At 33.7% G+C, this 24,132-nt stretch overlaps 1 protein-coding gene across 2 annotated transcripts in view; it reads right to left on the reverse strand.

Annotated features, from left to right (window-relative positions):
- Window positions 1-24,132, reverse strand: part of LOC143247277 (ubiquitin-conjugating enzyme E2 H-like) — a 45,035-nt gene that overhangs the window by 12,407 nt on the left and 8,496 nt on the right. Inside the window, exons 1-3 of one of the 2 annotated variants that reach the window (XM_076495050.1) lie at window positions 8,673-9,041; window positions 3,403-3,479; window positions 2,199-2,273 (exon numbers count right to left, since the gene is read on the reverse strand). In XM_076495050.1, the coding sequence (XP_076351165.1) occupies window positions 2,199-2,273; window positions 3,403-3,479; window positions 8,673-8,692 (172 nt within the window). In that variant the 5' untranslated portion in view covers window positions 8,693-9,041. Of the gene's footprint in view, window positions 1-2,198; window positions 2,274-3,402; window positions 3,480-8,672; window positions 9,042-24,132 lie in introns of those variants that run through there. The other variant, XM_076495048.1, reaches the window with a different exon arrangement.

The raw sequence follows: 24,132 nt of genomic DNA on the forward strand, positions 1-24,132 counted from the left end.
AACAATATGCATGTTCTGTACAGAAGATGTACTAAGTTACAGTCTACCTATTGAAACAATATGCATGTTCTGTACAGAAGATGTACTAAGTTACAGTCTACCTATTGAAACAATATGCATGTTCTGTACAGAAGATGTACTAAGTTACAGTCTACCTATTGAAACAATATGCATGTTCTGTACAGAAGATGTACTAAGTTACAGTCTACCTATTGAAACAATATGCATGTTCTGTACAGAAGATGTACTAAGTTACAGTCTACCTATTGAAACAATATGCATGTTCTGTACAGAAGATGTACTAAGTTACAGTCTACCTATTGAAACAATATGCATGTTCTGTACAGAAGATGTACTAAGTTACAGTCTACCTATTGAAACAATATGCATGTTCTGTACAGAAGATGTACTAAGTTACAGTCTACCTATTGAAACAATATGCATGTTCTGTACAGAAGATGTACTAAGTTACAGTCTACCTATTGAAACAATATGCATGTTCTGTACAGAAGATGTACTAAGTTACAGTCTACCTATTGAAACAATATGCTGTTCTGTACAGAAGATGTACTAAGTTACAGTCTACCTATTGAAACAATATGTGTTCTGTACAGAAGATGTACTAAGTTACAGTCTACCTATTGAAACAATATGCGTGTTCTGTACAGAAGATGTACTAAGTTACAGTCTACCTATTGAAACAATATGCGTGTTCTGTACAGAAGATGTACTAAGTTACAGTCTACCTATTGAAACAATATGTGTTCTGTACAGAAGATGTACTAAGTTACAGTCTACCTATTGAAACAATATATGTGTTCTGTACAGAAGATGTACTAAGTTACAGTCTACCTATTGAAACAATATGTGTTCTGTACAGAAGATGTACTAAGTTACAGTCTACCTATTGAAACAATATGTATGTTCTGTACAGAAGATGTACTAAGTTACAGTCTACCTATTGAAACAATATGTATGTTCTGTACAGAAGATGTACTAAGTTACAGTCTACCTATTGAAACAATATGTATGTTCTGTACAGAAGATGTACTAAGTTACAGTCTACCTATTGAAACAATATGTATGTTCTGTACAGAAGATGTACTAAGTTACAGTCTACCTATTGAAACAATATGCATGTTCTGTACAGAAGATGTACTAAGTTACAGTCTACCTATTGAAACAATATGCATGTTCTGTACAGAAGATGTACTAAGTTACAGTCTACCTATTGAAACAATATGCATGTTCTGTACAGAAGATGTACTAAGTTACAGTCTACCTATTGAAACAATATGCATGTTCTGTACAGAAGATGTACTAAGTTACAGTCTACCTATTGAAACAATATGCATGTTCTGTACAGAAGATGTACTAAGTTACAGTCTACCTATTGAAACAATATGCATGTTCTGTACAGAAGATGTACTAAGTTACAGTCTACCTATTGAAACAATATGCATGTTCTGTACAGAAGATGTACTAAGTTACAGTCTACCTATTGAAACAATATGCATGTTCTGTACAGAAGATGTACTAAGTTACAGTCTACCTATTGAAACAATATGTATGTTCTGTACAGAAGATGTACTAAGTTAGTCTACCTATTGAAACAATATGTATGTTCTGTACAGAAGATGTACTAAGTTACAGTCTACCTATTGAAACAATATGTATGTTCTGTACAGAAGATGTACTAAGTTACAGTCTACCTATTGAAACAATATGTATGTTCTGTACAGAAGATGTACTAAGTTACAGTCTACCTATTGAAACAATATGCATGTTCTGTACAGAAGATGTACTAAGTTACAGTCTACCTATTGAAACAATATGCATGTTCTGTACAGAAGATGTACTAAGTTACAGTCTACCTATTGAAACAATATGCATGTTCTGTACAGAAGATGTACTAAGTTACAGTCTACCTATTGAAACAATATGCATGTTCTGTACAGAAGATGTACTAAGTTACAGTCTACCTATTGAAACAATATGCATGTTCTGTACAGAAGATGTACTAAGTTACAGTCTACCTATTGAAACAATATGCATGTTCTGTACAGAAGATGTACTAAGTTACAGTCTACCTATTGAAACAATATGCATGTTCTGTACAGAAGATGTACTAAGTTACAGTCTACCTATTGAAACAATATGCATGTTCTGTACAGATGATGTACTAAGTTACAGTCTACCTATTGAAGGAGATTTGAAGGGATACTTCTCTGGTAGATCTACCCGAACTTTCCAAACCCCTCCTTCGTAAGGTGCTGGAGAACAAAAAAATATCTAGGCTTAGCCCATAAACTACAGAGTAATTCATTTATCAGTAACAGTCATTCTGATTGCAATATTACAAAATTTAAAAATAGTAAGAAACTCGTCACTTTAACACAAAAAACAACAGTTAAAATGCAATTATTAATTAATATTTTAATAAAATATGCTATAACTACACAGTATGTATATATAGTTCATAGTGTGTAATATGAGTATGCTTGTACATAATAGATAGGAAATACAATGCTATAATCAACTAATGATGTGTAATGTTATCTACAGGAGCTAACATGTCCTTACATGTGGCAGGCAACTTGAGACATTTCAGGTATAAGAACAAGTGTGTGGATGTATAACAAATCAATAACCACGCTGTCTTTTCACTGACACATAAAACTTAATTAGGTAATACTCTGTTGTTGAACTACATACTCTATGAAAGTCGACACAAACAGCCATAATTGTTTTGTTTTTTAATTTTGCACACAGCTACACAAGGGCTATTTTCACTAGCTGTCCCTAATTTAACAGTGTAAGACTATAGGGAAGGTAGCTAGTCATCTACCAACTCTTGGGCTACTCTTTTGCCAACAAATAGTAGGATTAACCATAACATTATAATGCTCGAGGGCTGAAAGGATGAACATGTTTGGTGCAATGGGGATTTGAACCCACAACCCTCAGATTACGAGTCGAACGCCTTAACCCACCTGGCCATGCTGGGCCTAACAGCCATAATACGAGTTTCATTAGCCGACTCGAGTAAATAATATTCCTTATTTCAACTGATGGTACCAAACAGCAAAGAAAACTAAAGTTCTATATCTAACTGCATAGTCAAATAGTCTCACGTACATTATGTCAAGATTTAGGCATGTGTGCCTTAATTCAAATGTATGTAATTCATTTCAACAACTACATCACCTGGATCTTATAACAAAATAAAATAATTTAATTGGTCATTTGGATAATAAACAGTTGTTAAAAATCAACAGTTCGATGTTCCATAAAACCCTGTAAAACATGATTTTCATGACATTGTATAAAGGTGAAATTTGAAAAATTAATTATGACATTTAAAGTGGGAAAAACAAATTTAATTTCCTGAACTTGACTTACTTCCTTTCGGACCGTAGAATTTTACGCAAAACTCGTTCAGGCCTCCTAAAATTGTTACTTCGTGCTTGCCTTCAATACTTAAGTCATTATGTCAAGAGAAAAAGTTTACTTTGATTACCATTGTGTGGCATCTTGCCATTAAAACATATATATATATATATTTCAAACCTTTATATATTACCAAATAAATATGTGAGCAAAATTCATGGAGAAATCTTAAATACTCCAATATTAATTGAAACTAATTCTTACTATTCCTTTCATTAATTTCCTTTAATTTTCAGAAAGAAAATTAAACTATAGGCTATCCATGCTTTATCCTTCCATATAAAGAAACAAAATACAGTGATGAATAGCAAATTCATGAAATTTAGGATTTGTGTGTACCTTGAAAAAAATGTGTATTAGTGAACTATCACATCTTAAGGTTGATAATTATACATGTTGTTGAAAATAGTCCTTATAGATGTATGCAACTAGTAAATATACTACATAAACCAAGGAAGTACATAATTATAATCAGTGGACCTCTACAGGAAAAGTACTGAATAAATTTTACTTTCTTTGACTAAAAAACAATGTGTCCTTGAACAGTTTGCCTGAAAGAAGTAATAAGTGTGAAGAAAATAGGAAGGTCATTGCAGACATAACACCCCTGACTAAATATCTTGTTCAAGTATGTAGAATGCTTTACTGCTTAAAATAAATGAAATGCCAAACCATTACTATTTATTATTGCAATAATAAAAATGTTTTGCTACAGTCTTTCACTACCATTTGTTCAGATCATCACCAGGCCTGAAGGAGGCCATTTTTCCAATGATACAAACAAATGGGGTATCCTTGACACAACCCTCAACCTGAAACACTTTTGGCCTTGATCCTTGCCAAATGGGTCCCATCTTGAAACCAAGACTGCTTATGTAGTTAAGTTACATTACATATTATCTTCTATTAAAAATCAACATCTGTTGCATACGAGACTAAAAGAGCACGGCACATTTTTGCTATAGTGTGTTTTAAGATGAGCAATGCACAAAGCAAGCTTTATCCACATATGTCACAGTTGCATACACATAACCTAACATGTATCACTATCTTCTAACTTAAAAACAACCATTACGTAACATTAAAAGTAATAAAATCATTTAACAAAATTGCAAGCAGGTTATCTATTTGCTCCTAAGATCAGTTACAAAATCATCGATACTTAAATCTGACTTACTGGAGTTTCAACATGATTAACCATTCATTAAAAAACTGTATGGTGACATACACTCAAGTCAGATAACCAGCATATGATTTAAACAGGCAAACCTAACTAGTTCTCATACTTAAACAAGAAAGATATTCATACAAACTAACTTTCATAAAGTTATAAATAAACCAGCTATTCACACAAATTTAACTCACTCTCACAGTTATTCACAGACAAACTTACATTCATGAGGTTTATAAATAGTCATACAAATTTTTTATATGTATTTAATCACAAGATACCACAAAAAAAATAGTTAAACCATTTAAACAGATGTAGTTAATCAGGCAACCAACCAACAAACTCTTAAAAACAATTACCCACACACATGTGCACAGCATGCTTAAAAGCAAAACAAATGTAAGTACAGGTATTTAATCAGCTATACAAACAAAGAAATATAAATTGTAGTACTGATTAAACTTTTAAGTCTTCTAAAATTAATGCCAAAATTTGTTTTATAGTAGCATTCATGTTTAAAATACATCAAAACATCTATTCATGAATTCTTAGTTTCAGGTAGAACCAGTCAATAAGGTGTCAATAACAAGCTTAATTTGTGGTCAGACAAATTTAGTTAAATGGCTTTCTGCCAGCCTTGTGCAAGGAATCAGAAACTAACATACACAACCATCAACTCTCACACAAGTTCCATGTGTAACCAAGAACATTTACACAGACATACTAAAGCTAAACAGTAGATACTGTGTGTATAAAAGAGCAGACTGGCTGGTTGGACTTGTGGGATCAGTCCACTGGCAGAAAGAATCTTTACAGAACAGATGGTTTACATTTAAGGAAGATTAAAAACATAGGTGAATTTGATGAAAGAAGTTTCTTTGAAATACATGCTTATTGGTTATTCAATAGGGGCAGAGTAGTGAAAAGATGGAGAGGAGTGGCTTTATTTCCAAAAATGTGTTGCACCCTGTTGAAGTTGAGGATAAAGACAATAAAGAAATTGTATCAATTTGGGTTTCTATCAGTGGATATAAAGAGGAAAGGCTGTTATAGACCATCAGATAATACTGATGAAATTAGTGAGAAATTTCATAATGAGATCAAAATTTCATCTGTTAATAAGGTCACAATTTTAAATGTATAGACTGGAAAATGTCAGAGACAAAACATTGAGGAAAAAAGTTTTTTTGAAACTGTTCAAGATAATTTTTTCACCAATTGGTTAAAGAACCTACTAGAAACAATGATATTTTTAGAGTTATTGTTAACTTCTAATACAGAAATGGTTTAGAGGGTATAAAGAGGAACATCCAAGTAAGAGTGATCATTGATCTATTAGGCTTAATGTTTTGCTGCATATGGATATCAAGAATAATGGTATTTTGGTAACATATTTCAAAAAAACAAACTTTGAAGGAATGTGACAAGAATTATCCATTCTGAATTAAATACATGAGTTATAGGGAGACACTGATAAAATGTAGAATATTTTTAAAGATACATTTCTAAATGTTTAAGACATACATTCCTTACAGAAAGAAAAGGGTGGCTACAAGTATAAAAAAACAAAAACATATTGGCTCACAGGGATATAAAGAATAGAATTTAAGATTTCTACTGACTGGTTTGATTAGAGATTTAGAAGATCAACATCAAGAAAGTTGGTTAAACAGGAAATCAGGGCATCAAGAAGGATGTAGGAGAAACCATTGGCTGAAAGTGTAAAACTTAATAGGAAGGATTTCTTTAAATACATTAAAGATAAATGAAACATTATGATGGTGGTAGAACATTTAATGGATTACAGATGATGCCTCATAACTAATGATGATTTAACATATTAATTATAAGCTTGTTAAGAAAACATTGGTAAGTTTAACCCTTAAATGGTGGCCATAATCAATTGGAGGTGCTACCTGCAACATTACCGCTGTTTAAGGATTAAAGAATGATGAGACTCCTGGGCCAGATAATATTTCCCTGAGGATTTTGAAGGAGGTTAAGGATTAGATATATGAACCAATTACTACCACTTTTTTTTTTTTTGGAAGTACTTGAATAGTTGGCAGGTGCCAAAGGATTGGAAGTTAGTGAAAGTAATTTTTTTTCAAGGGAGGTGATACAAATTGTCCCACTAATTACATACCTATTAATCTTGCATCAGTTACGGGAAAGTTTACAAAAGTCTGATAAAAGACGCTTTGCAAAATCATTTAAACAAGTTCAGAATCTTATTGAATAATTAACATGGTTTTATTAAGGGAAAATTTTGCCTTACAAATACTTTTGACATTCTTTGAAAAGGTCATTGCTTACCTGTATGTGAGTAAGGATGCAAGTTTGGTGGATCTGGATTTTTATAAAGCATTTAACAAGGTTCCACATAAAAGACTTGTAACAAAAAGTATTTGTAAAGGTGTGGGGGATAAATTAGCTAATTGGATTAAAGAGTGAAGAAAGCAGAGTTCAATCAAACTGGATTAATATCATCACAAGTGACAGGGCTCAGATTTAGAACTTTGCTTTTGTTTTTTTATTTACATCAATAATATAAATGAAGAAATTATTAAGAAATTACTTAAATTCACTGATAATACAGTATTTGGTGTTGTTGGCTGTGAGAAGGAGGATGCTGCATTGTAAAAAAAAAAATTGAGATCAATTAGTGAGTAAGTGGCAGATGTGTTTTATTATAATAAATGCAAAATACTGTATACCAGTTACCATAATCTTAATTATACGTACATTTTGGATGGGACTAGTCTACAGCCATCCGAGAAATATACTGTTGGAAGTTGTACAGCAAATAGGTGTTGTACTTATAAAAAATACTCAATACAGGTTTAATAATGTTATAATTTCATCACATAGATCACTAGCTGGGCAACATTTGGAATATTTTTGCAGTCTTTGACTCTTTACCTTACTGAGTTGTTGGAATGGATTCAAAGGAAAGCTACTGAGATGATACCTTGGATGGAGGGTTTGTCATACCATGATAAATTGAAATTTCTAAAATGATTTTTGTTTGAAACAAGAGTTAGTGTGCATCTGATTGAGGTGCTTAAGGTTCTTAAGATGTTGATAGTGTTAATAAATCAACATTTTTGATGAGAATGGTAGGACTAGATGACAAATACAAATTTTGGCTATGGTACAAGTCATCTTCAGCTAAGATGGTTTTATCTTTCTAAGAAGGTTGTTGGCCTTTGGAATAGGTTGCCTTCAGATGTTCTGGAAGCAGAAAATTTAAATGAGTTCAATAGAAAGCTTGAAAACTATATGAATGATGAAGACCAGCTTTGTACAGTTTTGTTTTTTGTAGTTATTTAATGGTTTTAGTTGAGTTTAAAGAATGGGAGAGCCTAGATGGGCCAACAAATCTGTTGTTTTCCCTAAACATTGTTATACACAAACCTTACAAACTGTCGTACATAATCACGGATTATACTTTTTCATTCGTATCATTGTCACACTTACCTAAACACTCATTAAAACCTTTTTTTAAAGATTAGATAATATTAAAAACAAGAATTTATTACCTTCGTTAATACATTTGTCACATCTAAATTAATGAGGTTAGGTTATTTCTTCAAGCTCAAATCTCTCTTACAGGAGAGTTGGTTGGCGTAGAAGTACATAATAAATGTTGGGATGGGCTAAGTGTACTTGGTGTTTCAACACAGTTTTTAGAGGAGAGGGTTAATGTTTGACCCAATATTTCTTGAAAATAAAAATTGTGGCTATAAATGTTAGCTATCCATCTACATTGATTGTACGATTGTTGTGTCACCACTGGTGAAACGTTCGGGCCAAGACTCATTTTTTTTTAGTTTTACTTTTACTAAACGACAATTACAAACACATAACCAGCCAGTCATTTGTACAGGTGTATATACACATTTACTTTCAGACAAAGCCAGAAATGTACATGTACACAATTTAAATACATATGGATAACATCTGCGAAAAACTAGTACAAAAAGACAATCTGAGAAACATACATAAATTAGTTAAATAGAAACTGGCTGCTAGCCAGCGAGATACATACTAGAATATGTTGTCCAACATGAAACGAAACGGATAGATTTAACGTAAGTTCATTTCCTTTACAAAGTTAAATGCCTGTTTAATACAAACATTTCGTCATTACACTATAGTGAATATAAGAAAAAAACTAGTTAAGCAACTATCTTCGAATAATACATCACCCTTTATCTTTGAATCTCTAAAACAAGTGAAGATGAAATGTAGTTATGGGAGGGTTAGCACTACAAAAGAAAATAAACAAGCGCGCGCGAACGTTACGATTTAATAAATAAATGTCAGAGGCTGAAAACAAAGTCTTCTCTATCCTCGTAATATTACGTAAGTCAGGTTTAGCTTTTATTCTAACTTTAATCATAGTTATATAATGCTGACTTAATCACCCACATGCTTTAAAAGGTAATTTATAGCATTATCATCACTTGCTTATATATACACACACACACACACACACACACAGAGACACGCACAACTTCCTGGATAACATAGCCACCATATTCTGTAAAATCTAATTCTTTTAATCGGATGTTCAAAAGTCATTCGGTGCAGTTATTCCAAATGCGAACGAGGTTTCACGAGCATGAATCTTAGCATTACAAAACAAGAACTAAGTTGTTAATTAACCACGTGACAAATCTGTTCACATCTCTCTGGTTCAAAACTGGAAACCAGACAGCAATGCGCATACAATGTTAGATAAAATTATTTTTTATTGAAACATTTTCAAACAATGTCCCTTACAATTTAGAACTAATATTTCTGAAATGTGTGTTTTTAATGCACAGGCGACATAATAAATACTCACAATATTGGCAATTTCAAAAAAAAAAAAAAAAAACGTTCCCTCACTCCTTTATTTAGCGCTAAACCACTGTACATTATCTTGCTGTTCGACCTTCTTTCAAACAGCTACAAAGTAGATCTGAATACGTTGATTTACACGCATTTTCTTCTGCTCTATTGTATTTGTACTTAAAACAAAACAACAAGAGCTATCTAACCCCCTCTCCTATCCCTAACTTTGAACTACAGATAAGAGATTAAGGCAGCCAGTTCCTACTGTACACACAACCACACTAGGAGACTGACTGTTACTCTTATAAATCACCCACATCTAAAAATGCAGGGAGTTGTTATGTTCCAGCACCCGGGTTTTTACGTCGTTGAGGGCCTGGGAGGGTCAGGTACATGCATATGTACCTGGCTTGTCAGTTCCAAAATACAGTTGTACCACAGAGTCAATCCCAAGATACTTTTCATGAGAATTAAACAGGCTTTCTAAATAAACATTTCTTCTGCCTGTCCAGTCTTCGGAACATATGAAACAAACTAAAGTGTGAAAACTAGTAATTCTGACGATTTGTTGCAACCCTTTTGACCCAAATACATGTACACTAAGAAAGGCGGAAATCCACCGAGCACTTGCCTTCTTCCAAACACCCGTCACGGTTAAAAAATAACAACAATAATGGTTACTGAATTGTAAACGACACAAATCGGTCAGCATAAGACGCTAGCCAATGTGAACAACCGACGTTACAAACCAACGAGGGAGGGAAGCACTCGTTGCAATGGGGTCGATGCACTAATGCTTTTCCAAAAACGTAATACTTTAGTTTATCAGCAACCTAATATATCGTTAGGTAATAAATAGCCTACTTCATTCAAAAGCTGAACATGAACCTCTTACAGGAAATGAGAAAAGCGCCGCTAAGAAAATGGATTGACATCAGCAGTAGTTACGTGGAGAGAACAAGCGCTATTTATCCTAATCTTAACATATTATAGAAATGACACGTTTAATCCACTCGTTATATACCGATTTCCTCTGTCTACATTTTTCCTCTAATCGCAACACGCTAAGCATGTACTAAAACCAAACCGTTGTTCTGTCACTTAAAAAATTAAGCACATTGTTTGGTGACCACATCTTAATTGTGATCGGATTTTAATATACAAGGCCACTAGCATACATTATATAAAGTAGTACCATCAAATGTATATACCTTCATTGACTTTTTGAGATTGTTTTGAAACTGCTAAACACAAAGCTGCACAATAAGCTGAAACAATGAACCAAAATTTTAGCGATACAAACCCTCGAGCTTACAATTTGTTTTGAATTTCTCACAAAGTTACGTGAGTGTTATCTGCGCTAGCCATCCCAACTTTATCAAAGACTAGAGGGAAGGACATCACCACCAACAACAACTCTTTAACCAGTGAATAGTAGGATTGGCCGTACTATTATAACGCATCCAAGGCTGAAAAAAGGGGCGAGCATGTTCGATGTGACGAAGATTCGAACTCGTGACCCTCAGATCACATGACCATGCTGGGCTTACGAGATTACAGATGAGACACTGAGTGGAGTTAATTGGTAGGCTTAGGAAACCAAAGCAGCGTTACACACTTGTGTAGAAATGTGGTATTTCGTTCAGAATTTGGTTTAACAAGCAACGAAATTTCAAAACCAAGTAATTAAAAGACAATTTCACGTGAACTAAATGCTCAAGAGAAAACACCATATTATATATCAAAACGTTCTAAGACTTCTGTTACAGGTGCTAATACAGAGGCAGTGAGCTTCACTGAGGTGTGTACAAAGTACAGACAGTGATCTACCTTATGAAGTAACCATTTCTCCAGACCTTATAACCGTGTGGCACAAAACGGGTTCAAAGGCAGACGTATCTCTTGCCCTTGTCGTAATAAAAGTGGACAGAGAAAAATAGCAACATGTTTCTATCAAGTTTGTGAAGAATGGTAAAGGAGGGGCAGAAATCCTCGAAATGTTAAGAACTGCCTTTAGTGATGACTGCTTAAGTAAAGCTGTCATTTATCAGTGGATAAAACGCTTCCAAGATGGTCAGGAATCTATCAAAGATGACCCACGATTTGGACGACAGTCGACATCGTCCACTAATGGAACGATCGATAAGATGGAAGAAAAAGTTCGAAGTGATCGACGGTTAACTATACGCGAAATAACTGATAAACTGGACATTTCATCTGGATCATGTCAGGCGATTTTAATTGAAAAACTGCATGCAGCTAAGCTATCTGCGCCAAACATCAGATAAAAAGTTACAAGTATTAAAATTCATAAAAAGAAGTCAAGAAGTCAAAAGTGCCCTCGTAAACTTTCACACATAGCTGCTTGAAATGTGGAATAAAGGTTAGCTTACAGTCAAATATAAGCCCCAAGAACTTTGTCTCAAGGACCACAGGCAGCATAACTTCACTAATACAAAGTTCAGGATCAGGGTGAATACCTCGTTGGCAGCAAAAGTGCATGCAAACACTTTAGAGAGAGAAACAGAGATCCATTGTCTTGTTTTGATCAAATAAGGGGCACAAAATTTTTGTTAGCATGGAACACCTATCTGCCTCCCCCCCAAGGAGGTAGAAGGGAGAATACAGAGAATGTTCAGTGCCCTCGTAAACTTTCACACATAGCTGCTTGAAATGTGGAATAAAGGTTAGCTTACAGTCAAATATAAGCCCCAAGAACTTTGTCTCAAGGACCACAGGCAGCACAACTTCACTAATACAGAGTTCAGGATCAGGGTGAATACCTCGTTGGCAGCAAAAGTGCATGCAAACACTTTAGAGAGAGAAATTAAAGCTGTTTGCTGCAGTCCACTTCAGTAAATGATTGAGGGCAGTCTATAGCTGCCACTCAATATACCTCATATTTGACAGCTGACGTGAGATGTGGAAGTCGTCGACAATGGGACCGTTTGCAACTGGAGGGGTATTTGTCCACTGATGCCATTAATCTTTATAATTAAGTGTGACACTCAAGACAGCCCTAATGGACCCTAAGTTCCTGTAGGAAAAAAATGGGAAAGTTACTGAACCCACACGGACATGGAATCGACAATTCATTAAAAAATGGTTAATAAAAATTGGTAATTTGCCTCGCAACCCATACGAGTTGAGGTCTCGCAAGACACCATACCTCCACACGCTTCCCCAATTAATGTTTCATGTCGAATCAGGTGGTCCATGGTGGAGTGCTGTCTTTGGAACCCAAACTAAGTGGGTGAGAGGAGGTTGTTTGATTTGAGGAACCAAGCAAGACAAGCATTATACATCCTCCCTAAGATCTTACAGAGACAGCTCGTCAAAGCAATTGAACAGTAGTTCAAAGTAATCTTGGGATCCTTACCAGGTTTAGGAAAAGTGAGTACAATAGCATGACGCCAAGCATCGGGTAAAACATTCTTCTGCCCGATCGGGTTAAAAATAATCATAAGAATAGCAAGAGAAGCAGGAGAGAGATAGTGCAACATCTCAATGAATATGAAGTCCGACCAGTATTCTGCCATACCAATAAAGAGAAAGTTTAAGTTCCACCAGTTTAAAGGGATGATTATAGTCATAGAGACGATCAGCCCAAAAGGAAAGAGGCGATCATTCTACCCGTGTTTTGATGGCTAAGAAGATGGATGATGATGAAGAAATGCTAGATGCATGAAAAAAGCTTTCACCAAGAATATTAGCGATGCTCTGAGTATCAGCAACTTCCCAGTCATCAAAGAACAAAATTTAAAGGGGGAAAGAGGTACACCAGTCACTAACCTTTCGAATTTTGTTCCATGTGACTTTGGAACTGGTGGTAGAAGAAATGCTAGGTGTATTTAGTCCAAGATTCCTTCTAGCTTTGACGTCTGACCTACCAAGCATGTGCATAGGCCTGCTGAAATGCAATGTGGTTTAAAAGTGTTGGATACCTACAAAAGAAATCCCAAGCCCGTTTCAGAGCTTTTCCTGTCATATGGCAGACAGGATTCCACCAAGGACAAGGATACTGTGGAAAACGTGTCGAGGTTTTAAGAATACACTGAATAGCTGCCTGAACAGTACAATCAGTTACTGCTACCACAGTCATATATCGATGGCTTACACACGATGGCTGGATCAAGTTTTGAGAGAGCAGTGAATGAAGGCCAGTTAGCCTGGTCCAACTTCCATTGAGGCACGTGGCTCGGATAGCATCGATAAAAAAAGAAGGGTGAGGGTTGTGTTTTGTCAGAATTTTCAACACAAATTGTCAAGAACGAAAGGTCAAGTTTCTAAACCTGGTACTTTGGCATGGTCGTAATACCTAGTATTTGATCAATGTAACGACACCATGGGCACAGATGTATTATATTGGTTAGATACGATTTACAATCAGCAATGATTCGTTCTGAAGAGCATAACGATCTCGAGGCCCCACTACCGCTTTTGGTTCAATAATATGCTTAATAAATAAATGTTTTGGAACTGTTCCAAAAACAATACAGATGTCAGAACTTCGAGATTTTTACATATTAACTCGTCATCAACCATTTTTTTTTTTATATATATAATAGGCAGCCTGCTCTTAACCCGACTACAGTCAATGTATTACCACTTCATGATCTTTTTAAGGATATACATGAATACAAATTTATTTGTCAGTTTTTTCAGTATTTGGACGCCATATTAGTAACTCAAGAAAAAAATACTAAAAATGTTTTCTTCAGTAAATTTGTTTGATATCCAAAATGTGTACAGTAGGTGAAAGAGTGGAGGGGAATACAGGATACTTTGGAGGAACACGCCTATAATTCTTATACGAGTACGTATTTAGCAGTGGGTTTCGCTTGGCACAAGCAGTCTATAACTTGAAATATACTAGCGCTGTTAGCATGCGAGAGGACAATCACCAGTTAATGTAATCAAATGTGGATTACACCTGTACCCGAGGGCTTCCACATACTTTAACCTAGTTGTTTGTTGTTGTTTTGTTCTTTTTACGAAACAACTTGATTAGACAATTTTCTTTTGCAGCAAACGTTTCTTTAGTTGCGTGATATTCAAATTTTCCACATATGTACTGAAATTTTCAATTTTACGAACAAACCTATTACTTGAGAGTACAATACAGTATAATGAGAATTGTCTTAAGTAATTGTTCGTTTCGCTCCACATACAGTCTATTCTGATGGGAAGTTAATTTTTAATTTAAAAAGTGATGTCACGTTTAATACTTTCTATATGATGAAAGCAGTTTATTCCAGAGTCAGCTTTACTCGAAACTTGACTCATTTCAAACCGATATTGTAATAAGTGTAGCCGATACTGTTAAGAGAGGTTAAGTTTTCCTTTTCTTCACACCCTTATTCAGTACTTAATTCCACCAGTACACAGGGTAAATATTTGTGGTAAAGTAATATTAAAGTACTTGTCATTATTGCTGAAAAGTTATAAAATTAAGTATCTGGTTTTGCCATAAAAGCATGACATTTGAATATCTACTACTTCACAAATTCTGTGTGTGTGTGTGTGACAGTGTACAGCTAAGTGTTTATGAACTTCTCAGATGTCAGTACAGTAAGAAGAGCCATGTGCACCGTGACCATGTTTCAAAGTGAACGATTTATTCATATTTTGCAGTATATAAAATAAGGTACACTTTTTTCCGCACCGTGTCGCAGATTATAATGGAAACAGTCAATCGACCACATACACAGACACACACATGCTGTTAATTCATGACATAAATGTCATTAACCTTTATGAATACAGTTCAGAAGATAAAATAAAGATTTTATCCTCACCAATTCCCTGTTTAAAAAAGCCCCCTAAGATAGACAAGCTTATTAAATCAACTATATCATGTACAAGCTTAAGTTTTAACTCTAATTTAGGTAGATTGGTCAAAAGTTAATATAAAACACAAACGCATGCATGAGCTTTTATTAAGCTTACTCAATGATTAATTTCTAATTATTATATAAATAGTGAGCACCAACAGCAACGATAAATATTGTTTATTTTCCTATTATTTTAAACTAATAAATATACACATAAATAAAAAGTGCGTGTTCCTCAGCGCAAAGTCACACAATGGGCTATTTGTCAATCATTGGAATTGAACCCAAGATTTTAAGCATTATAACTCCGTGAGCATATAAAACAATCGACAGAATTGATTTTTGTTAAACACTACAAAACATATACATTCAACATCGTGTTAATGTCACTAGCATTTCAAAGTCTTTACTGTTTTCGTAATTATTATTAATATAAAATACAATGTACACACGTATATATCGACCATCTGCATGTCATTAATGATAGTCGTTTTGCTACGAAAAAATACCTGAAGGTGTCAGAAAGGAAGCATACTTTAAAGCTGCTACTCACGGCTTGCCCTCGTGGCTGCTGAAATCATCTTTATGGAAATTTACTTACCAACAACCAGCTTGCCCCCAAATAAGAAAGGCCCATTTTTCAAAAGCACTCCCGTAATTTACAGGGTTTTTATTCGTTTTTGTCAGATACAATGTAAAGGGATACTGAAAAACACTGTAGGTGTGTTCTACAGGTTGTGCAAGTGAATATTCAGACTGTATGATGGACAAAAGTACCATGACTTCTCACAGTCTGAGTTAGGCTGACATCATTAAGGATGGGCACACGAGGCTTGTGTTCTCATCCTACTTCATAATGTCCTGAATCTTCAGTTGGTATCTTAAAAAAATCATAATAGAAAACCATGATCGACTTCATACATAAGTACTGAAAATTCCTGTAACTACAGCTCTGAGCCTCAAATCTTTTAAGGCCTTAGCAACACCTCTGACGTCATTTCACAAATACATCTTGAGTACGAGTACTTTTATAATACATAACATTTTGAATACAACAAGACTTGTTCCTTCTACTAGAACCTTGCCAATTTTGTGTTGATGCACACTGTAACTTTACTCTTCACGGTCAACATTTCATTCCCAATCTGGGGTCACAATCCAGTGGACCAACCCTGTGCTAGTTTGACTAATAAACCTGGATCAACTGAACATGTAGCAATCAACTTATTCTATTGATTTACTTGGTCACACTGATTATAAGAATTTGTTTTGTTTGTTTGTTTGTTTGTTTGGGAATTTCGCACAAAGCTACTCGAGGGCTATCTGTGCTAGCCGTCCCTAATTTAGCAGTGTAAGACTAGAGGGAAGGCAACTAGTCATCACCACCCACCGCCAACTCTTGGGCTACTCTTTTACCAACGAATAGTGGGATTGACCGTCACATTATACACCCCCAAGGCTGGGAGGGCGAGCATGTTTAGCGCGACGCGGGCACGAACCCGCGACCCTCGGATTACGAGTCGCACGCCTTACGTGCTAGGCCATGCCGGGCCGATTATAAGAATGAAGTAAGTATTAGAGAATTATTATAAACTAGTAAAATATATTAAAATGTTAAGAGCTCTGGTCAAGATATTACAAGTTATATTAAATTAATAATACTTTGATAATATCAGCAACACTGTACAAAGTTATTTACAAATATTTACTATAATTTTGCATGAACGTCTATATAGAGGTCTATATAATCTAGTATCTTATAATTAACTTAATACTTCTGGTGGTGGTGGACTCTTCCACCACCAAAACATGTACATGATGGTTTATTTAATAGACTATAAAACTTTATAACCTTGTGCTGTTCATTTCAGTTAATTCATTGCAAACTTCTGTCGTATCATAAAGTTTATATGTTACATAATTCATATATGCAATCCAAACTATATTATATTTTGCAAACAAACTTCTATACGTGATGAGAAACGACTACAGATGATTTGACAGAACAAAATATACTGTCTGATCAACACTCTATGATACAAACATACTACAGATGGCAATAAATAGATAACAAAAGCTTTCTCTTGCACCCTGAGTATGCCATGTGCTACTCAGTTACTTCCAAAACAGACTGCAACTAAAAGTGGCTAGTAGTCTTACTATGTTGTTAGTAGATTATGTGATATTGTAAGAGTTGGTGGTATAGAAATATTTGTTTAAACAATATCACTCATCCTTTAGTAGAATCCCAGTTTGCCCCTGAAGAACAAAGGTCCACCTTTCAAAAGTGCTCAGGTTCTTGAACTTGTTTTTTTAACATCATGAACTCATCCCACAAACAGGTGTGCTTTACCTTACTCACCTTATAAATTTACATCATTACTTATTAAATCAGACAATGTTTATTTTACATCATTACTTATTAAATCAGACAATGTTTATTTTGTATAAGACTGAAAAAGAAAATGTGTCATTGGTAAGTAAAAAGAAAGATACCAACAGTGGACACTTGAAGTCACATACGTACCAAGGTTAAGGCCTTGAAAATCTAAATCACATGGATGGTTTCAAAGTTCCAAATAGCTGAGATTCTTTTATATCCTCAACCAAATATAAAATTGAAAACCAAAGTAAACTGGTACACAACAACCATTACTGTTGAAAATGTTAATTTCTTTTCTTTCTCTCCACCCTCCCCTCCCTCCACACAGAACACAGTGCATTTACTTAAGACACAAAGCCTATATTGTGTTGCATTTTCTATGTGCAACCTTCTTTAGAAATAGTAAAGTTTTTATCAGTTACAGTTGAGTCATGAAGAACTGACAAGCTTATGCACGGTTATCAACTGGCACAAGTGATAACAAGGAGTTACGATGCATACTGTACAGCTACTTTATATATGTACATATGTCACAGCAGATTCTACTGATCGACAGGTATGCAGACACAAATACTTGTAAATCTTAAACAACCATAATGCTGAATCTATAACCCTCTATGTACCAATGACAAACAGACAAACCATGTGTTCAGGAACAACAGTAAACTGACTTTGTTCATGTTTCTATATGTGTGGTATAAAGGCAGAATGAATCAACAGATTAAAAGTGTGGGTAACTACATCACACAATGTTAACTGGTATAATATACAAACTGTTTACACAAAATTACTATTGGCTTAAGAAATAATCATATTACCAAAAATACCATTGGTAATATTACCAAAACTTGTAATTATACCTTCAAACATTCTTAAGACTGTAGGAATATTTTAAATGTTGTAAAGTGTGTGTTAAACATTTATTGGAAGTCAAGTACTCATTCAGGAACATTAGTTTATACCACAATATTGTTAATTACATAAAACAACTGATGTGAATACTTGTAATTTACAATACCAAACACTAAGGGTTAACCTTAAAAATTAAATTCATAGTAGTAACCAAGTCATAGTGTTGGAATAAACATGTTAATTGAAAATATAAAATTGTGACTTTGTTTATAATAAAAAAACTGATCACACTTGTTGAATGTCATCCACCAAGTTTTAACCAACTGTAGCTGTAAATGAAATTACTTTTTAAAGCAAACTACACTTTGATATAATTTAAGATGTTCTGAAAAACCACATTTAAAGTTAACTGTTCTTGGATCATGGCAGTTCTTCAATGTTTGGTTTCCAGTGTTGTTAGTATTCTCAAAGAAATCTTCAAGTGTTTTAAGTTCCTTGTTAATTTTAATAAACATGAAAATTCATAAAAAGAATGACTTTCAGATGATTTAGAGTTACTATTAGGTCAAGTAGTCAAAATAGAACATGACTTTTCAGGCACCCAACTTCCAGTCTCAGAATTAATGATTGAAATCTTTAGGTTATGTACTAAAAACATTTATATGGCTGTCTTTTTTTTTTTTTTTTAATACAAGTCCCTTCTATTTCTTTAAAAGTACAGATACTTGTATATAATGAAACTTTGCCTTGATTGTTACAGAAGACAAAGGTGGGCTGAGGAATGGCAAACCTACCCTACTTATTAAAACCAGCCCATAAATTATTGTCCATCATGTTAGAGAAGATAGTATCTCTTCACTCTGAGCCAACTTCTCTAATTCTGCTACACAAAGAAGTTGGCACAAGGACTTCTCTCTACACAAAGTGAAAGGAACTAAACTTCTGTCACACTAAGGCAAGCATAGCTTCTGCATTCTTTCATAAGTAAGTGATTCATTGACAACCTCCTTTGGAAAGACATTTTCTCCCATGTACAAAGAGTCCAAATAGTTTACAGCCACATTAATTGTGGTTTCTTGGAGAGACTGACAATTTACATCTCTTCAGCACTGGAAATATGAGGATTATTTAAGAAACCATCATGAGCCTTTGGAGATTCTTGAAAAAAATTTCAAAACAAAATTAATTCTTATGATACCCATTTGAAAGATGGCAATCATATCATCCAAAAGACAGTGTCCTAGATTCAGACCCTTATCCCTGTCTTGGATAGGGATTCTTTGTTCAGACTTGTAAAAAAAAAAACAAAAAAAAACATATTAGAATCTTGGGTACACTTTACAATCACTGCATTATGTTTTGATTGTACATTATAAGTAATAAAACTACAGAAAGGTCAGGTTATTTCTCTTAAAATATACCTAAATGTCACACAGTATTCCTGTTGGTGGTTGTGCCAGTTACAATATTATGGGGCCTTGTGTGATCTCAGGTGTTTTGTGAGTCATATGCTCGCCTGTGCTTGTAATTAGTTGTGTTGACAGTTTTGTTTGTAATTGATGTTGGTGTAATAGTTATGAATATTTACAAATAATTCACTCAGTAAGTTACTCCAACCATTAAAATAAATGTCTAATATGTATACTTTTGCCACTATTAGCTTCACATCTGGATTACAAATATAAATTTTAAATTAGAGATTTAATATTACTTTATAATTAAAATGTTGAGCTAATCTCCTGTATAGGGTGGACCCCTCCAGTGTAGCTTCCTGCAGTTTGTACTTTAGCACATTAGGGAAACATTTGTGTTAACTTGCATCCAACATGGCACAACCTTCTATCACATCTTGAAACTAAAACAGTTATTGATATTTGTGCTGAGGAACTAAGAGCAAATAATTTCATAACCTGAGTTGTCCAAAGTCTTCCAGTAGTTTATATAATAAATGTTTATACAAAAACAGTTTGATCAGTTTAAAATACAACACTGATGAACTGAGTTTACATTGTGAACTGCCTTTAAGTTATGTATGAGTTTGAAATTGCCCAAAAATGTCAATGTACTGTTTGATGGCTCTGACTTAATTAAATCTAAAATTCAACTGCATGTAAATTACTTGAGATGCATATAACCCACTGACTGCAGCTGCTCTAAATGTGTGCAAATTGTTGCCAACCACAGATAGCTAAGACCACATTATGAATATCTATAGAAAGCAGGCAAATGCACAGTGCAGTATAGTAAATATGACATTGTTTGACAGAGGTATCATGGAAATTCCATTTACATCCATTGTTGATGCACAAAAAATACATGTGAATCATGCTTTTGGCAACAAAACAGCAAAATCTACAAAGAACATTGAACTCTGAGAACAGGTTAAAGATCTGTGAAGTTATTTTTGCTTGCAAAAGAAAGAGTTAGATAGCATCTGATTGAGGTGTTTCAGATTATTAATGGAGTGGACAGTACTGATGTTGTAAAAGAAAAATATAAGTAATGGTGAGAACAGTAGGAGTAACAGACACAAACACAAATTTTTGCATAATACATCATTTTCACCAAGTGCTTATAGCCTTCAAGTAACAATTATATAAATAAGAGTTACTTTAAATTGTGTCTCTTTTTTTGTGCATGTTTATTTAAGTGGATAGGACGGTCTCGTTATCCTTGTATTATTTAATGTTTTATTTAATTATTTATATTAATAAATCATGCATAAATCACAGAAATACACGCAACAATCATTTATCAAAATATAAAAGGTCTTTTGGACAGATCCAACCAGTTACAGTCTCAGATGCCAAGAGTCAAACTAATTATCTAATCATGGACATGTATTCTAGGCACTGTACAAAAGATAAATGATGAAAATCCACATATCCCTTATTACTTTGTAAACTAGTAAAATCTCACTATTTGCCAAATTTTATACAAATTAAACACTTGTACAATAACTGCATGCATGTACAGAAGGTTATCTGAAACACTTGGTACATCTTATATAATTTATTAGGACAAGCATTGGTGACAATATATATAACTGGGCAAATATGCTAACATGGTCAAAAGTGAAACACTAAATAAAAATGAAACTACACTATATTGTAATCTTTACACATGTTGATTTATCACTCAATACTACACATGGTATCACAACATACATTTATCATCTTTCATTACTGGCTCAGATAAAAAGTAAACAAACGATTAGATTTTTGAACAACAGTACTTATAATATGCACATAAAACTTTAATATTATGTATTATGAAAATGCTTTCACTGCAAAATTATATTAAATTACTAACAAATTAATATTAGCTTCCAAAACCAAAAATCAACTATTCAATGAAAATAACTAAATAATTATACTTTTCTTATCATCTTAGAGAAATTAGAAACATAATGCTTCATCTGTTGCTTACCTCTGCTGTAAATAATATTTTTGGCCATAATCCCAATAATACAAGGTTTGGGAATCTTGATGAGTTAGTCCAAAATATATATAAAGCTAATGATGCCAAATAATCTCTATAATAAAACAATAATAATAAATTAAAAAGAATAAATTAGATACCTTAAACATTTCAGCCAATACTGTTAATAAAAGCAATAAAAAAACAAAACAGCATACCCTACTTACAAAATGCTCTAGCTGTTGGCTTTCAGTATGTTATATATTTAATGTTATTTTAAAAATTTTTAAACATACTTATAAGTACCAATAAAATAATGGATAAATACAGCTTTCAAACAGATTTGTATCACAGATGGTGAACAGACTTTGATGCTAATGTTACGTACAATTTCATTCTACTTAATTACATAGGCCCCAGTTTCCTGTTTGTAACATATATTAAGTGCATGTCCATTAAGAGGGTTTTATGTGACAAAAATTGAACTAGTTTGCATTTCTTTGTGTTTGTTACTAACACACACATGTACACTATGTATGAAAGCAAAAGTGCATGTTAGAATTACTCTCTGAAGGTGCAACAGAGCTTATAGACTACACATGACAATAAAAGTACCAGGTCATGACTCTTCGTAAATGTTTGTACTGCAGTGTATGTCTAAACAGAAATGAATATTTTAAGCATCTTCAAAACTACCATTTACAGGTACTTAGGTTAACTATGTATATATATAACAGTGATTCTCAAATCATTTTGTCTGTGAGAACACCAGATGTTTCTTTTCATCTTGGTGTTCTACAGTCAGATCTATATGCTGTGCTATCTTTTTCATAACTCTAATCAAGCAACATTATCAACGACAACCTAAAGGAAGACAGATTATCTCAACCTGAGAACTGCTGATGCAAAGACTGGAAAATGATTAGTGTACCTGAAAAATAATTGTCACAAAGTGTTACTTGTTATCTAAACTAATGATTCTCAAACTCCTAGTCTGAAGCTCTTTGAATAAAAAAATGTTTTTGGCCCCTCAACTTATAATTTTAGCATGGTTGTTAAAAAACAATAACATCTCCTTTCAATGTACTATATTACTTAATTCAACAATTTCTATCAGCTTATTGTTTATTTAGAATCAAAATTAATTTGGCATCTTTGTTTTCAGCCCACTTTTTGGTGGCCCCCAGGAGGGACATCGCTCCCATTCTGGCAAGCAGTAACCCCCAGGAGCAAAGCTTTCGTTGGGCTGAAAACACTTTACATAGAACATCGCTCCCTATGTAAATTCTGGCAAGCAGTAACCTAAAGAAAGATATTAGTATACTTAGCTACATATTTTGATTTTTAAATAAATTTTCATTATGAGATATACAAAATTTTAGAAAATTACACCTGCACAGGTTAATGAAAAACTAGTCAGTTGAGCTGTAGGAAGGTTGAATTAAAGAAGTAAAAGGCTGATATCAGTAAAAACCAGTTTAACTGGACTTTTGTTACTAGAAGAATACCCCAGAATTCAGTGATTTGGCCTTTATTTTTTCTTATTTACACAGATGATATTCACTGATAACAATAAACTATGATATTTCTTTCTTTATTGAGAGTGTTCAATTACTACTCTATTGAAAAATTTTAATCAACTGGTAAGTTAGAAATATATTTGGCATGATATTTAATTAGAACATAAGATAATTCACTTGGGTTATCACAGATCACACATTTAAAATAGATATAAACTCAACAGTATGATGGACGAAAAATCAGATCTTATCATTGTGATAAACAAGACACCTAAGCCAATAAAGCTAACAGAATTTTAGGGTGTATTTATGGAAGTCAAAAGAGGTCATTACCTCTATAGAAATCACAAGCTATGCCTCACTTGGAATACTGTGCAATTTTGATCTTCTATCTAAGAAAGAATATTGACTAATTGGAAACTGTTCAGAGGAGGGCTCCAGGAATGATTCCAGGTATGAAAGGAATATCTTATGACAATGAGTTAAGACCTCTTCAGTTATTTTTCTCTTAACCCTAAAATGTAGTCCTGGATTCAAAAGACCTAGCAAAATTTTTGTTATACAAAACTCTATGTTGCCTTGACAATCTTCATATTCTCTATCTGATGGAATTTTGTTTTGTGTTTTAAATAAATACACAATATTACTTATAATTGTCTT

Source organism: Tachypleus tridentatus, chromosome 3, assembly GCF_004210375.1.
Source record: "Tachypleus tridentatus isolate NWPU-2018 chromosome 3, ASM421037v1, whole genome shotgun sequence".
Lineage (NCBI taxonomy): Eukaryota > Metazoa > Arthropoda > Merostomata > Xiphosura > Limulidae > Tachypleus > Tachypleus tridentatus.